General features: G+C 39.1%; 1 protein-coding gene across 9 annotated transcripts in view; it reads right to left on the bottom strand.

Moving 5' to 3' along the window:
* OSBPL9 (oxysterol binding protein like 9) overlaps window positions 1-17,290 on the bottom strand; it is a 158,860-nt gene that overhangs the window by 96,838 nt on the left and 44,732 nt on the right. For all 9 annotated transcript variants that reach the window (XM_004699432.4, XM_004699431.3, XM_045291890.1 and 6 more), the window contains exon 3: window positions 11,047-11,125. In XM_004699432.4, coding sequence (XP_004699489.1) covers window positions 11,047-11,125 — 79 coding nt within the window. The remainder of the gene's footprint in view (window positions 1-11,046; window positions 11,126-17,290) is intronic.

The following is a 17,290-nucleotide window of genomic DNA, read 5'->3' on the forward strand; positions in this document are numbered from 1 at the left end:
GCAACATCACCTAAAAATCAACCTAGATTTAAAAGAAAAATCAACCTAGATATAAAACTGAAAAACCAAACTCACTGTCCTCAAGTCATTTCTGGCTCACAGTGGTCCCATAAGGCAGAATGACACTGCCCCCTTGGGTTTCCAAGGCTCTATGTCTTTCTCTTTTTTAGGCTCTATGTCATTACAGGAGCAGAAAGACTCCTCTTTCTTCCTTGGAGCTACCGGAGGGGGGCGGAAATGAGGAGCCGATACCAGGGGCTCAAGTAGAAAGAAAATGTTTTGAACATGATAATGGCAACATATGTACAAATGTGCTTGACACAATGGATATATGTATGGACTGTGATAAGAGCTGTAAAAGCCCCCAATAAAATGATTTCATAAATAAATAAAGTCTCAATAAATGGTAAAACAACAGCAACAAAGGAAATACTAAAAAACCTGTACCCAAATGAAGTAAAGAAAAATATATGGAACAAATAATACAAACACACACAACAGCAAAATGATAGCAGTAAATTCATAAATGGATTATATGCACACTCAAGATCAGAGAATAGCAGACTTAATATGTTGTCTGTAGGAGATATGCCTTAGATACAGATAAAAATGAGCTAAACACTCCAAGGTTAGTAAAACATGTATCAAGCAAATAGCAAAAAAAACAAACAAAACAACCCAGAGTGGCAATATTAACTGCTGATTAAATAGATTATGAGGCAAAAGATAAAGGAAGGGCATTATATGATTAAAAGTTTTATCAAACAAGAAGAAATAATCATAACATCCACAAATTCAAAGAAAGAACCCCAAAATACAGAAGTCAAACTTTAACAGAACTGAAAAGACAGGGAAGTCCACAATAATAGCTTGTTGTTATTAAGTACCATCCAGGCAGTTCCAATTCATAGGGATCGTAGAACAGTAGAACAAAACACTGCCCAGCCACGGGCCACCCTCACAATTTTTCCAACATTTGATCCCATTGGTGCAGTCATTGTGCCATTCCATCTCACTACGGGTCTTCCTCATTTTTAACTGACCCTCTACCGTGGGGCAAAATGTCTTTCTCTAGGGACTGGACCCTCCCAATGACATATTCAAAGTCAGTATCCTTGCTTCAAAGGAGAATTCGAGCTCTACTTCTTCCAAGACAGATTTGTTCATTCTTCTGACAGTCAATTGTATATTTAGTATTCATCACCAACCCCATAATCCAAAGGCATCAATTCTTCCCGTCTTCCTTATTCACTGTCCTGGCTTTCAAATGCAATATGAGGTGATTGAAAAAAAACATGGGTCAGGTGCACTATAGTCCTCAAAGTAACATTTTGTTCTTTAGCATTTTAAAAAGGTCTATGGAGCAGATTTGAATTGTGGTGCTGGAGAAGAATACTCAAAGTACCTTGGACTGCTAAAAGGACAAACAGACCTGTCTTGGAAAAAGTCGGGCCAAGTGCTCCTTAAAGGCAAGGATGGTGAGACTTCGTCTTACATACTTTAGACATGTTGTCAGAAGAGACCAGTCCCTGGAGAAGAACATCATGTTTGTTTGATAAAGCAGAGGGGCAGGTCCTCAAGGAGGGGAAGGCGCTCAAGGAGATGAATTGACATTGTGGCTTCAACAGTGGACTCAAGAATAGAAACCATTGTGAGGATGGCCAGGACTGGGCAGAGTTTCATTCTGTTGTGACTCAATAGCACTTAACAACAAAACATTCTGCAGACTGGCCCAAGAAAATAGAGTCTGATTTCCTGATTGCTGCTTCTGTGGGCAGAAATTGTAGATCTAAATAAAATGAAGTCTAGGAAAAGTCCAGGAAAACTTCAATTATTTCTGCATTTATCATGATGTTATCTAATGGTCCAGTTGTGAGGGTTTTTTTTTTCTGGTGGTGGTGTTGAGGTGTATTTCATATTGCTATAAAATTGATTCTGATTTGTTGGGTCGCCAGGGGTAGAAATGGACTCGATGACAGTGACTTTGAGTTTTTGTATCCATAATGAAAACTGTAGTCTTTGATTTTCATCCGTGTTTCAAGTCCTCTTGGCTTTCAGCAAGCAAGGTTGTATATTCTCCATATCACAGGTTGTTAATGAGTTTTCCCCTAATTCTCAAATTGTGTTCTTGTTCCTATAGTCCAATTTCTTGGATTATGTGCTTAGCATATACAGTTTGAATAAATATAGTGAAAGGATACAACCCTGGCACATATCCTTCCTGACTTTAAACCATGAAGTATTCATATTCCTTTGTTCTATTAAATGTTCACTTCTTGTTCTAAGTACAGGTTCTATATGAGCACAATTAAGTGTGCTGGAATTTTCATTCTTTACAAAGTTATCCATTAATTTGTTATAATCCACATAGTAGAATGCCTCTGTATGGTCAATAAAATACAAGTAAATATCTTTCTGATATTCTCTGTTTTCAGTCAAGATCCATATGATAATAGTAATGATACCTCTCATTCCACAGCCTCTTCTGAATCTGGCTTGAATTTGTAGCAGTTCTGAACTATTTTTAATTATGTTAATGAATCAGAGGAGACTTTAATATACCACTTTTTTGTTAGTAGTGAAAGTTGATAGTATTAATTCTACAACTTGAGACACAGGTCTAAGATAAACAAAAACGCAAAAACCCATCATACACCACTTTCCATGAAGGACAGAATAATTAAAGAGAACTCAACAAAGATACAATCTAAGCAGCACAAATAATTGACTTGACTTCATAGACAGATACATAACACTTCACTCATCAAGGATATAATGTTCATTTATTTCTACCACACCTTAAACATTCTACAAAACAGACCGTATGTCACAAGCAAGCCTAAATAAAATTTAAAACACAAAAATATTATAAAACACCTTCTCGGATCACAATGCTATAAATTTAGAAGTCAACAATGGAAAGATCAAGTGAGAAAAAAATCAAAGACATGGAAACTGAATAACAATCATTTAATCTGTAATAAAACAAATAAATAACTCCTTGAATCAAATGAGAAGGAAAACATAAAATCTCTGGGACACAGAAAAACTATGCTCAGTAAACAATTTATACCAATAAAAACACCTACCAAAAAAGAAAGAACCAAAATCATTCTGGCAGAAATAAATAAACAAGAAAGCAAGAGAACAAATCAGCAATAGTAGGAATTGGTTTTTTTAAAGGATTTTAAAATTAACAATCACTGGCAAATTTGGTTTTAAAAAGGAAAAGATGCAAATAATACAAGTAAGAAGTCCAAGAGGTGACATTACAATAGATATAAAGGATAATAACATAATATAAGGAGAACTGTACTCCAATAGATTTGAAAACCTAGAAGACAAAGAACAATTTCTAGAAACACACTGCCTACCAAAACTAACAATCTGAAGTAGTTAATTTGAATAGACTTAATCAAAAAAGAAGCAACAGAACAGGTTACTAAAACAAACAAATAAATTAAAATCCCAAGTCACCAACCTTATATGAAGAACAACAAAATAGGCTTCAATTCTACCTGATCTCAAAATCACAGCCACAGTAATTAAAACAGCCTAGTTTTGGTGCAACGACAGACACAATGAGTAACAGAACAAAATTTAGAGCCAAAGAGCCAAACCATTTACTTATGGACAGCAAGTCTTTGATAAATGGCCAAAATCCATTACATGGGGGAGAGAGTCCCTTCAACAAATGTGGCTAGCAAAACTGAATATCCATTTGCAGAAACATGATGTAAGATCAATTTAGCTATTAATACATTTTGATCTTTAATCCATCTAGAGTTAGTTTTGTACATGGAGAGAAAGATGGTTCTATTAGTCTATGTGTTTGTCATTATACCAATATCAGACTGTTTTGTTCTTCATATAAAGTTGGTAATTAGTGTTTCCATCTCTGAAGAATAATATTGGACTCAGGATTTTGATTGCATTATATCTATAGATTATTTTGGGTAGTTCTGACATTTTCACAATGTTAAATCTTCCTATTCATGTATAATATGCCCTTCTATTTTTTGTATGTCTCTCTTACTTTCTTAAGTGTTTTGATGCACACAGATATTTAATTTTTAGGAGGTCCTAATTTATGTCATTTATTAGGGCCTCAGAGTTTGCCCCTATTTTTTGTTGATCTTAATATGCTGTAATATATGGTATAAATACACTATCAAACATATTTTAGAATGCACAAAAGCAAGAGACAAACTAGACCGAGACCTCCTATAAATCAAATATCTATGTATATCAAAAGTAAAAAGAGAACTTACAGGCTGAGAAAAAAGCATTTGGCAATAACATATCAGAAAATTCCTAAAATTCATAGAAAATTTCAACACCTCAAAAACAAAACAATTTTAAAATGGGCAGATGACATGAACAGACACTTCAAAAAAGATATCCACGCAGCCAAAAAATACATGAAGAAATGCCCACAGTCATTAGCCATTAGAGATGCAACTCAAAACAATAAGTTATTTCACACCAGTATTAATAGCAGAATTAAAAAACAAACAGAAACCATGGATGATTAAAAGGATGTTATGAGACAGGAAACCTTATAGATGGCTGGTGGGACTGCAAAATGGTGCAGCCACTATGGAAAATGGTATGGCATTTCTTTAAAACTTGGAAACAGACATACCATATGATCCAGCAATAGTGCTGTTTGTTATGTATCCCAGAGAAAGAAAATCCACAACACAAAGGGAAATATGCAGCCCATGTTCACTGCAGCACTAGCCACAACAGCAAAAAGACAGAAGCCATCTAGATGTCCGGCAATGTTAGAAAGGATAAACAAACTATGGCTCATACACTAATATTATGCAACATTAAAGAATAATGACAGATTTGTGAAACACCTCAGAACATGGATGAACGTACAGGATATTATACTGAATAAGATTGGTCAATGGCAAAGGGGCAAACATTGTATGAGACCACGATTGTAAAAAATCGAGAAAAGGTTTACAAACAGAAAGAATACTTTTTCAAAGATTACCAGGGGTGGAGAGGGAGAGAGGTTATCTAGAGGTTAGACATATATTAACTTGGGTGAAGGGAAAGGTAATATACAAAAAGGGGGAGGTGAGTGCAAAATGACCAAGCAAACACTGGGAGGAGCATAAGAGTTCAAAGCAGCAAAGGTAAGTATTGCATGGGTATGCAATATATGCAATAACAGTACTAACAACCTACACATGGATACATAGGCACATACAGAACAAGGGGAGAAAACTGAATGGGATTACATCCACAAACATACAAAGATCTGATAGAGGTTATTTCTGTATATGCATTCATATGTGCTACTAATATATCCACAAATACTGTAGAGCATACAAGGGGCAAAGTTATGAAAACATATTAACTATAACCAAACCCTATGAAGGACTGAGTCACTGGGCTTAGAGGCTCAGGGTCATAATCTTAGGAGACACCCCAGTCAATGTTGTGCATAACAAAGCCCACAAAGACAATGCTCTACATCCTATTTTGGTGAGTGGTGAATGGGATCTCAGAAGCTTGTGAGTGGCCATCTGAGGGACAATTATTGGTCAATGTGTAGAGGAAAGAAAAGCAAAAGGCCAAGAAACATGAATGCAGAAGACAAATGGACCACAAGGAAAATTAAAGAGTCAAGGAAACAATGAATCCAAAAGACAAATGGACAATGTGAACCCCAGCCTCCTCAACCCTGAGCTTGAAGAACCAGCTACTACTGGTGATAACTCAAAATCAACAGGAGATCCTGGATAAAGTAGGGGGAGGGGGTGGTGGTGGAACAAAATTCAATGAAAAAGACCAGGCTTCCTCATCTGATGGAAGATTTAAGTGTCTTCTGCTTGTAAAATATCCCCAAGACTAAAGCTGTCAGCTATCCTTCATGCTTGAAAGAAACTGAACGCTCCCCCATAGTCCTACTTCCAGCCAAATGACAGGCCTGTAAGGTCAACAGCAGCAAGGAGCTACACATTCCTTAGGAAAATCAACTATAAGAGATCAAGAGGGCAACATTTCCCCTCAAGTTCAGAGGGCAGGAAGGGATAGAAAGTAAGGGCAGATGAAAACAGTCAGCAGAGAAGAAATTGTTAAATTGTGGGGGTTGAACCCAATGTTATGAATCCAAACATGAATTTCGCTCTGTAAACTTTCAGCTAAATCATAATAAAAAGTTTAAAAAGTCAAAAGAGAAAGAGAGAGAATGGAATCAGTTTAGAAATTATAATGCTGAGGTCATTTTTAAACCAAAAGACACTTAAGCCTGTAGCCACGGTTTACTTCAATGTTTTACTGTCTGCTATTCTAAATGATTAATGATGCAGATGTGCCGCACAAAGTTGATTGATGTTAATGCACTAGTAGCTACCTTATACTACTACACTTGTTCAACAGAACTTTTCTGATTTAAACACTTTCTTTCACCGTAACAGCAAACACTGAACTGATTTCAGAAAGTATGCATCTAACAGGTGAAAGAACTCCGGTGAGCTGAGTTGAAGAAGTCTCAGACTGACCGCAGATGACTTCCACTAAGTAGTTCCTGAAAGTACACGCAAACATTTTCCCTTTCAGCTTGGTATTTTGCCTTACGAGACTTGTGTTTTGAGTATGTTCAACTAAATAGGCAAACAAATTTCACACTGGAAATTATTTTGATGAACATACTGCGTAAATTATGTCCTCAGGAAAGTCTTTGGAAGTGAAGGATTATTTTAAGAAGAAATAATTACATACATGTTCCTAATTTTCATCTTTCAAAAAACTCACGTTGTTTCACATACCAGGTTTGCTTAAGGTAAAAACACCATTTCTGTAGGCATTACCAATTAGACACAATAAGATGCAAGCCCTAAAAGGCAAACCATAGTGGGTAAACGGGTGCTAGGTAATCACCTACCTATAGACCTTTCCATACACTTCTTGTCCCTATGGTTGAAAGGTCCACGCTCCTAGCAAAAGGTTAAGTTCTATCCTCTATTCTATGACCTCTCAAGGTCATAGATCTCACAGTTCTCCTTCTACGCTCCTGCATCACCAATTTTCCTCTTTACTGAGCCACCATCGACAGCGCGCACGCGCACACACACACACACTCACTCACTCTTAAAACACAATCTGAGTTCCTTCTACTCTTCTCTCCAGCTATTTTGTCCCTCACCTTCCCTTGACAATAGAACATGACAGCCCTATCTATACTATCTTAAAATTATGCTGGTGGTGGTTGCCATGGAGTTCATTCCAGCTCACAGCAAACCCGTGTGTGACATTAGAAATCTCTAGGTCTATTCCCTGAGATGCCTCTATGTGGGTTCAAACTGGCAAGCTTTTGTTAAATTAGTAGTAGAGAGCTTAACTATTGGAGCCACTTAGGAACGCCTCTTAAAATTGTATTATTTTAAAATTACTCCTCTTAAGCTTATTAAGCTCCTTTGTTAAATCCTGTGATTGGGCCTCAGTCCTCTGCCAGCAGCATCTGGGATACTTGCTAATCCCTCTCTCCTCTAGAAACACTTTCTCTCCTGTCTTTCCCTGGGTTTCCTCCTCCTTGGTGGTTGTTTTTGATCTTGCTGGCCCTGTATCACCTTCTGCTTTCTAAATAAATGCGGGAGTGCCCCAACACTCCATAGTTAGATCTCTCTGCTTGCTGAACATCACTCCCTAAGTCTCCCGGCTGGAACTACCAAGCATATACCAATGATGTCCCCATTTATTTCCCCAGCTTGGATTTCCTGGAACTCCAGAGTTGAGCTGCCTACTTGATATCTCCATTTGGATATTTGATAGACATCTAAAATTTGGTTAATATGTATGTCCAAAACTAAGTTCCTGGTTCCAAGCTCCACCCCCACCCCACCCCACACACACACAACGCAGTTCCTCTTGAAGTCTGTCTTGCCTGTCTAATTAATATTGCTCATACTCTAAAATCCTGACATCAGTCTTAGACCTTTCTGTCACATGCTACAACTAGCTTCAAAACAGATACACCATCTTTCAATGGACGAATACTTAGCAATAAAAATGGGAAGTAACAACAAATAAATGCAATGATATGGATGAATATTTAAAAATAGTACATGGTAAGTAAATCAGTGGTTGCCTGGGCCTGGGGCTGGAGTGGGGATTGGTTAAAGGAATCTTTGAGAGTGATAGAAAGGAAAAAATTTAAAGTTTTCTATTTTGATTGTGGGGGGCACCTCCATGAGTAAATAAATGGCAAAACTCATAGAACTATATGATACTTACATTTAATTATATGGTAACTATACCTCAATAAAGTTGGTTAGATACACACTACCTTCCAACACTCACTGCTGCAGCAGTGAACGCGCCAACAACTTTGAGCAGCACCTTCCTTCGGGATTTCAATAGTCTCCTGACTAGTTCCCTGCTGCTGGCCTTGCTTCCCCCGCCTTGCACAGTCAGCACAGCGGCCAGGGTGACGAGGTTAAAAACATAAATCACATTATGTCACGTCTCTGCTCAGAACCCTCTAATGGCTTCTCCTCTCAGGTAAAGTCAATGTCCGTATTGTGATTTATAAGGCTCTCTCCCTGACGGCTGCACTCCAACCAGTGCTGTTCTTCTAATATGGCACGCCCGCCTTGGCACTTACTGTCCCCTCTGGCTGAAATGATGCAATCCTTCTCTCCCAACACAGCCACGTGGTCCGTTCCCTCATTTCCTGCAGGTCTTTGACTTAAAGGCACCATCCCAGTGAGCCTGTCCACCTTATCTAAAATTTAAGCACCCCACCCTTACTTCTATTTAATTTTCTCCTTTCCTGCTCCCCCACTTCTCAGCACATATAATTTTCTAATTTACTTATATTTTGCTAATTTTCCTATTTATTGGCATTCTCCTGTACCACAATGGGTAGCCTATGAGGGCAAGAAATTTTACTTGTTTTTGACCACTGTATCCCTAGAGCTTAGAATAATATCCAAAATAGATGTTAAATGAATAAATTAATGTAACAACAAATTCTAGCTTTCCCTTTAATATTGCTGACAGCAAAAGGAATTTGTTTTATAGATGTAACAATTGATATTTGCTTTCAAAAATGATGGCATATTAATAAAAACTTTAACACATTTAAATAAATGTTAATATGTCAGCGCAAACTGTCTCCAATTCTAATTGAGGAAATAAGATCCACTATCATTGAGAACTTTTTATATTTGCATAGATTTTTTTTAAAAGCAAGGGCTGAAGAATGTGAAATAACCTTTATCATTGTCCAAAATTAGATGCAGTCTTTTTGGGTCCTTTGCAAAAGGCAGATAACCTCATGTCTCCTGAGTGGCCCCTAACTATGACAATAGAAAAACAACAGCCTGGCAGTCTCAGATTAAAGAATGTTTTTAATTTACATAACTCTTGTTTATTCTTACCATGGAAAAGTATTGCTCAGAGGAATTGCTCACTTTAACAGCAAGCCACATAAAGTAGCGTTAAAGGGGAGGTAAGTTTAACATAAGTTATTTAACAGCAAATCAGAAGGGAGAAGTATCTTTGCTCTATAGGTCTGAGTCTCTTCTCCTTTAAGGAGGCAAACAATACAGCTCTGGGAGTCCAAAGGAGGTATCTCCTTAGAAACTGCAGAGGAGAGGATTCATACTGCAGCCTTCACCTGCATCCGGCAGCTCTTATTTGAAACACATTAAAGTGCTCCGCTTCGTTCAAGGAAAGAGTACCACTGTGTGGGAATTAGCTGCTTTGATAGAAGCAGCACCAGCACTACACATTGGTCATCAAAATAAAGAATTTAAGGTTTCACAATAGGATTAAAAATACTTTATGAAGTTTAAATGGAATGAAAATTTGGGGGCAGCATCACTATTTAAGCAGCTCTAAATATATTCAATGTAATTGTTAAGGATAAAATACTGCAGCTCTAATTTTTATTACATACAAGCTGTCCTTTTCATTTCTATATCAATTGCTTAAACACAGACAATAAAAAACATAACTATAATATACTGTGCTAGCACAGAAAGATAATAGTTGCCTGAAAACCTGGCATAACACTGTTATACTTTATAACCAAAAACATTTTAATGCTAGAATTAAGCAGGACCACTTACTTAGTGTTTGTTTATTTTTTTGGAATACATAGTATCTATCACTTCATCTCTACTTCAAAGAAAATAAAAACCCAAAAAAGAAAAAGAAAGAAAGAAAAGAAAAAGCCCTCCAAACCTTCTCATTTCTAAGTTGTTGTTTTTTTCTGGGCTGCTTTAAATATATAAAATAGTTTTTCTAAATAGGCAAATTTTAAAAAATTGGTACTAAAACTAGTAGGCACTGGTAATAGATGAGAAGTACCTTAGAAAAGGATCAATAAAATGGAGTTTTATTCACTGGTTTCGAGTTTTCAAAGCAAGATGAAATGAGAACGATCAGACAGTACCTTACCCTTTCTACCGGTGAACCATAGCATGCAATGCCGAAACATAGCAGTGACAGATGGCATTGGTGTTGTTAACTCTACAAAAGGACAACAGCAGAGAAATGACGACTGGCAGACAAGACACAGAAATGCGGTGAAATGAATGCACTTGCAGTTCTTGAAGCAAAGCAAGACCTTTAAACCACAGGTTGCCACTAGCTTCAATTGAATTTCTACTTCAAGTTTTATACAAACACTGCAGCCTTCTCAATCAGTCTTTAGACTCTTCATGCAGTAGCAGACCCAGACTCCTCAATAAAGAAGATCAGCAACCTTCTGTAAACATAAGCCAGCAGCAGCAGCAGCCCATTACTCTCTCCCTTCACTGATTTTTATCCTTTAAATTTTTAATCTCCAATTGCAGCCACATCCACAGTCGCTTCAAAACAGATCTGTATCCACTGCAGAGGATACAAATCCCTGCCTAACCTGCAGTACCACTTCATCCAGAATGTTCCTGTGCACTCGTTCATGCAGGATCTGTTACAAAAGCATTCAAATAATCCACAAACAACCCACAAGAGGAGAATAGAAGCAGTTGGAGCTATGAACAGAAGAAGAAGAAAAAAGCTTTCCTTTCAGCTCACCCTGGAAATGGAAGGTTTTCTGATCAACAGTTATTGTGAAGGTGCTGTCGTCCTCATCGTCTATACCAATCACAGCTCCCTGCGAAACAAAGAGCAAAATCCCAATAAGGCAAACAATGACATCAGCAATTTTCACTACTGCTACAGCCCTGGAATGTTCAATGCACCCAAGACACTGGAAGCTGGCTAGACATAGTAAAGGGGAGTCAGAGACTCTAGTTTTGTTTGAGGAGGAAGAATTAATGGGGTGGTGGTGACAGAGCACTGTGGTACTCTGCATGGAAGTGGTGGGTGTGAGGGGGGGGCAAGGACACACACAAGGTGAATCTGGAATGTGAGAGCCAGCCACTAAGCCTTTCTCTGGTTTAGACTGCTCTCTAGCACAGGGCTCAGAACCTGCCCGTCACGACATTGTTGTGAGGCTCAAAGGAGGCAGGTGCTCTTCCCTGGCCTGCTTCTGTCATACCTGTAGGGCAGAAATGCCAGGTGACACTGGCTTTAAAACACTCTCCCAATCACATCTTCCAGTGCTCCCATCACCACACAAACATCCTCCACTACTATAGCTTCCATACTATACTGTGATCTGTATATTTATATGTTTGTTTCCTCCCACTAAGTGCTATAAGGTCTTGGAAGTCAAGTTTTATTTTATTTATTTATCTGGACACATGGTCCGCAAATATACACTCAATATATCTCTAAAATAAAAATATAAAGAACTCTCAAGGGGCACAAGGAATTGCTGAACCACACATACAAATTGTTTGTTAGGGGAAGATGACTCTTAAAACCAAACCCTTACTGCCAAAGAGTTGATTCCAGCTCATAGTGACCCTACAGGGCAGAACAAAACTGTTAACCTTTGGGTTTCAGGCTGTAAATCTTTTAGGGAGCAGAAAGCATCCTGTTTTTCCCTCAAAGTGGCGGGTAGGTTTGAACTGCTGACCTTATGGTTACCAGCCCAATGTTGATGGGGTAGGTTTTCAACCTTTTCCCCCTCATATTCAACAACATGTACCCTATTAAGACAGTGTAAATCAAGAAGGAAGATAGGAAGCTATGCAGAATACTGATGAGGGTAAAAAATAAGTACCTTAAGCATACCAGCCTAGCAAACAAGGAATATGACAAGTGTCCAGGGTTGATGACAAGAAAAGTCATAGGCCACTTACCAAAGACCTCAAAACTGGGGGTGGGGTGGGGTGAAAAGGCTTGAGGAGTCAAAAATACCCAACCCTGTGAAAAAAGGTTACAGGACTCTTCCTGCTCCGAGGAGTCCTGACAGCGTAGTGGGTTGCATGCTGGGCTGCTAACTGTTAGGTCAGCAGTTTGACCCCGCTCGGGGCTCTGTGAGAGCAAGATGAGGCGTTCTGCTCTCCACCCTCAGAAACGCACCGGGGAGTCCACTCCGCCCTGTGCGATCGCTATGCTGTCACACGGACTTCATGCCAGTGACTTTAGTGGGGCTCTTCTAACTGCTGTTGTTATTCCTAGTCCAAGAAGACTAGGCAATAGAGATAAAATATGCACTCAGTTTTTCACAGAGGCTGTTTGGGAGACCCCCAAATCCCATCAGGGTGAATTATCTTAGTTATTCTTCAATTCAGATTAGTTTGGAATTTGTACTTCCATTGGCAGATAAGAAAAGTGTTCTCAGAAAGTATTATGATTGACTTGGGGGGGTCACACAAGAATCAACGGCAGAACCTGGAGCCGATCACCATTGCCAAGCTTCTTCTTTATTCCATGACACCCAATATATGCATGGGGAACAAATAACTTAATTATTATAATCAAATGAATTACCCTTCTAGCTTATGATATACCAAATAGCTAAAGTTTCACAACTAAATACCAAAAGCATATGCTGGATAAAACTCTAGAATATGCAAGACTCATCCCTGCCCTCCAGGCACTCCATTCCAGTGTCGAAGAAAAACATGCAAAGAAGCATATTAGGAAACAGTGAACTTTACAGAGATGAACCTTAAAAACATACACTCAATGAGAGAAGTGTGGCACAAAGGATGCCATACGGTGTCATCCCATATCTATTAAATGTCCTTACGAGGCAAATCCATAGGGACAGGAAGTAGATAGAGGAGTGGTGGCCTAAGACGAGCAAATCTGTCTTAGGGGAAGTACAGCCAGAATGCTTCTTAAAAATGAGAATAATGAGACTTCAAGTCACGTATTTTGGCACATGTCAGGAAAGACCCATCCCTAGAAAAGTCCATCATGCTTAGCAAAATAGAAAATCAGCCAAAAATTAAAAAACAGAGGAAGACCCTCAATGAGCTGGGTTGGTACAGTGGCTGCAACAAGAAAGTGACAACCGTGAGGATGCAGCAGCACCAGTTTCATGGGGTCGCCGAGTTGTAACCACCTGGACAGCATCTAACAACAATGGGGCTGGGGGCAAACACTGGGTGAAATGAGGAATAGCTGCTAATAGTTTCTTTAAGCAGTCATGGAAAGTTCTAAGATTGTGGTGATGGTCGCACAATTCTGAGTATACTAAAGCCATCAAACTAAACCCTATAAATAGGTGAATTGTGTAGTGTGAATGATGTCTCAATAGAGTTGTAACTCACTCTACCCCTAAATGTCCTAACATAAGTTCACTAGTCAGTCAAGGAGACTTGGTGATAGTGGCAGATAAGCAGTAGATGGCTAACTGCAAGGTCAGAATTTCAAATCTACCCGTCACCTTGTAGAAAACTGCTGAAGATATATGCTCATGTATAAATTTACAGCCTTGGAAACCTTAATAGTGTCACTATGAGATGGAATCAATGTGATTGCAGTGGGTTTTAGTTACTTAGTCAACATTACCACAAGTGTGCTCATGACACCAATCACACCTCTGAGTTATTTTATCAAGTTCACTAACTCTTCTTCATCCTCACTGCTACTGCTCTAATGCAGCCTCTCATCACTTCTTATTTAATACGACCATCCGTCTGCCTTCAGTCTGGCCCCCTTCTAGTCTATGGCCCTTGCTATTGCCAAGATAGCAGTTCTAAAGCACGGACTCTTACAGGAGACTAGATGCTTAAAATCTTTCTCAACACTCTATGAACATTTAGATAAAGCCAAAATTTCTTCATGGTGGCTGTCAAGACTATTCAGAACCTGCTTGGGGGCTTAGGATCATAGTCTTGGGGAAACAACTCCGTCAAATAATGTAACGCTGTTCACGAAGACAATGCTCTACATCCTACTGTGGTAAGGAAGGGACTGGGCTCTTAAAAGCTAGTGAGAAGTCATCTCAGGTGCAGCTAAAGGTCTTTCCCATGCAGAATTGAGGAGTGAAGAAAATCACGCTGGAGAAAATAACCAATCCAAAGCTTATGAAACGAGGCCAGAAGAGCTAGGTGGTTCCTGGCTACCTCATAGAAACCACGTAATGTCCTGGACAGATGAGGAAAATGTAGAACAAAAACCATATTAAAAAAACCAGACTTATTGACTGGTGGAAACCCACAGGCTGTGGCCCCTAAACACTCTTCAAACCTAGATTTGGAGCCACCTCCAGGGACCACTTTGAAACCAAACAATAGACAGGCCTGGGAAGTGAAAAATGTCACTCGGGAGAAACATGCTCTTTAGAACAATTAACCGTAAGAGACCAAATGGCCTCAAATGCTCCACAGCATTTGCTCCAAAACAAGCTCAAGCAGGCAGGAAGCAGGCAGGAAATAAGGATGAATAGGGGACCAGGGAGGAAGCATGGAAGGATGCTATTACACTGGTGGGCTCTGTAACTAATGTTGCAAAACACAATACTTAGAAATCGTTGATCAGAAAACTTTCATCCAACTCCATCATTGACCAAAAAATCTTTCCAGTGCCACTACCACCATGCTTCTTTTCCATCTCACAGAGGCCCCATTTATACTCAGGCTCAACATTTCTTTGACACCCTGAAAAAATAATCACTACATTATGTCCCTCTTTTACATCCTGACATCCCTCAGCACAACTCCCTGCCAAAGCAAAACCTCATGGCTCTCTTTAGTCGCCATCTCTCCCTCCCGCTGTTTTCACAAGAGCTTTTTGAAAACTGGCCCTGCTCAAGGTCAATATTCCTAACCTCTCATCCACGCCTGCAATCCGGCTTCGTTCTTCAACACTGGATCAAACTGCTCTCACACAAGTGTCCCACCAGCACTTCAGTCAATCCCTCAAGCATCTGCAGCTGCTATTTCTTCCCCAAGCCTTCACCTGGTTTCACTTTCAAGGCACTCTATCTGGGTCCCCTCAGCTCCAACCATTCCTTCTTGGTCTCTTGAACAAGTTCTCATTCTCTTGCTCATCCTTTGGTTTGTCCTTAAATTGTCTTCTCATTTAATTCCTGGCTGCTTTCAATGCTCAATTGGCCTCGACTACTGAAGTATCCATAGGTTTTACTTTTACAGACCTGAAAACTGTAACAACAAAAAATCTCTTCTGCAGAAAACAACACGCACACATTGTTTTATACACAAGGAGGTTGGCAGACCCATGAAGCCTGTTCATGGACCCTCAGAAGGATCACAACAGATTGAGGATTCCCAATTCATAATGCTGATGATTCCAAAAATAATTCCTCCTGAGTTCCAGTCCTCACAGGTGGCTCTGGATGTCTCACCAACCAATCACCTCTTGCTGTTGGATTAACTCTGACTCAGATGTGTCAAAAGAACTGTGTTCCAAAGGGTTTTCAATTTTTTGGAAAAAGATTACCAGGTCTTTCTTCTAGGTGGCTCAGCAAGGACTCTCACCTTCAATCTTCTTAAGTACATTAACAGTATGCACCATCCACTGTCTCTAAAGTTTCAATGGCTACTCAAATTCAACACACTTGAAAAGAAATTAACTCCTCTCTCACAACAAAACATGTTCCCTTGTTTGTGGTTCCTTATATTGGTTATGGTAAGAACACATTCCAATCACATAAACTAGAAACATGAGCGCCCATCCTTGCCTTCTCTGTTTCCTAGATAGATACCTAGATGAAAAGCAAACTCCTTCCTGCTTCGTCTCTGTTCACATTCAATCAGTCATGGTAGCTTACAACACTGACATTTTCTGCCTCAATTACTATAAAGTTTTTAATTAGGCATATTCTCCCTAACCTATAGAGTTACCCACATGGCCTTCCTAATACATGAATATTTGACCCTTTTTTCCTGTTTAAAACCTTGAATGACTCAACGAGCTGAGCTTCAGAAACATTTCAATCTCCATGTCCTTGACAACCTATATGGGAGACAATATTCCATTCTAATCTGTACCCTTTCTCCTCAAAGGACTCTTTGAAGAATTTAAAACTTAATAGTGTTCCATGCCACCTGGGTCCTGACATAAACTGAGGGTTCTTCAAGGTACAGATGCATAATTCATCTGACACTCTGGCCTTCCGGTTTCTTCATTTCTTCAACTCAAATAAACTTGATTTCTTCAACTCAAATAACCTTGCCATTCTCCTTCAGTCATTCATTTCCCATGGCCACACTATACATTTGCACTGTTCAACTCAACAGCTATACATGCATATTAGAATTTTAACTAAGTAAAATTTAAAACCCAGTTCTTCAGTAACACTCGTCCTATTTCAAAGGCTCAACTGTCACATGTCGCTAGTGGCTAGTTTACTGGAAACCACGGATAAAAAACATGTTCATCACCGCAGAAAGTTCTACTGAGCAACACTGTCCTAGGCCCGGCTATCACCGAGAACTCAAATGCACTGCCATTTAGCCAATTATGGCACACCGAACAGAGTTGAACAGCCCCAATGGGTTCCAAGACTGTAAATCTTTACATGAGTAGATAGCCTCACCTTTCTCCCTCAGAGCAGCTGGTAGGTTTAAACCACTGACCTTGTGATTAGCAGCTCAAAGCTTAACCCACTCTGCTAGCACTGCACCTTAACACAGATAACTTGGCCACAACAAATAATTATTACATTTTACACGCTCTCTCATTTTACCCTGGAATGTAACATGCAAGGGTCGTGGGAAAATTCTATTATTTTTAAATTCAATTTTTCATTAACTTGAAACACTTTCGCATACAGTATCTAGAAAATCATACCAATCATAGGTATACAGCTCAATGCACAGAAAACTTACCTGCAACTCTTTCTAATCTTTATTTTTCCCCCCTCTTTTTTAACATTTTATTAGGGGCTCATACAACTGTTATCCCAATCCATACACACATCAATTGTGTAAAGCGCATTTGTACATCGTTT

The sequence above is a fragment of the Echinops telfairi genome, unplaced genomic scaffold (genome assembly GCF_000313985.2).
Source record: "Echinops telfairi isolate 266 unplaced genomic scaffold, ASM31398v2 ScPeMD7_443;HRSCAF=831, whole genome shotgun sequence".
NCBI classification, from domain to species: domain Eukaryota; kingdom Metazoa; phylum Chordata; class Mammalia; order Afrosoricida; family Tenrecidae; genus Echinops; species Echinops telfairi.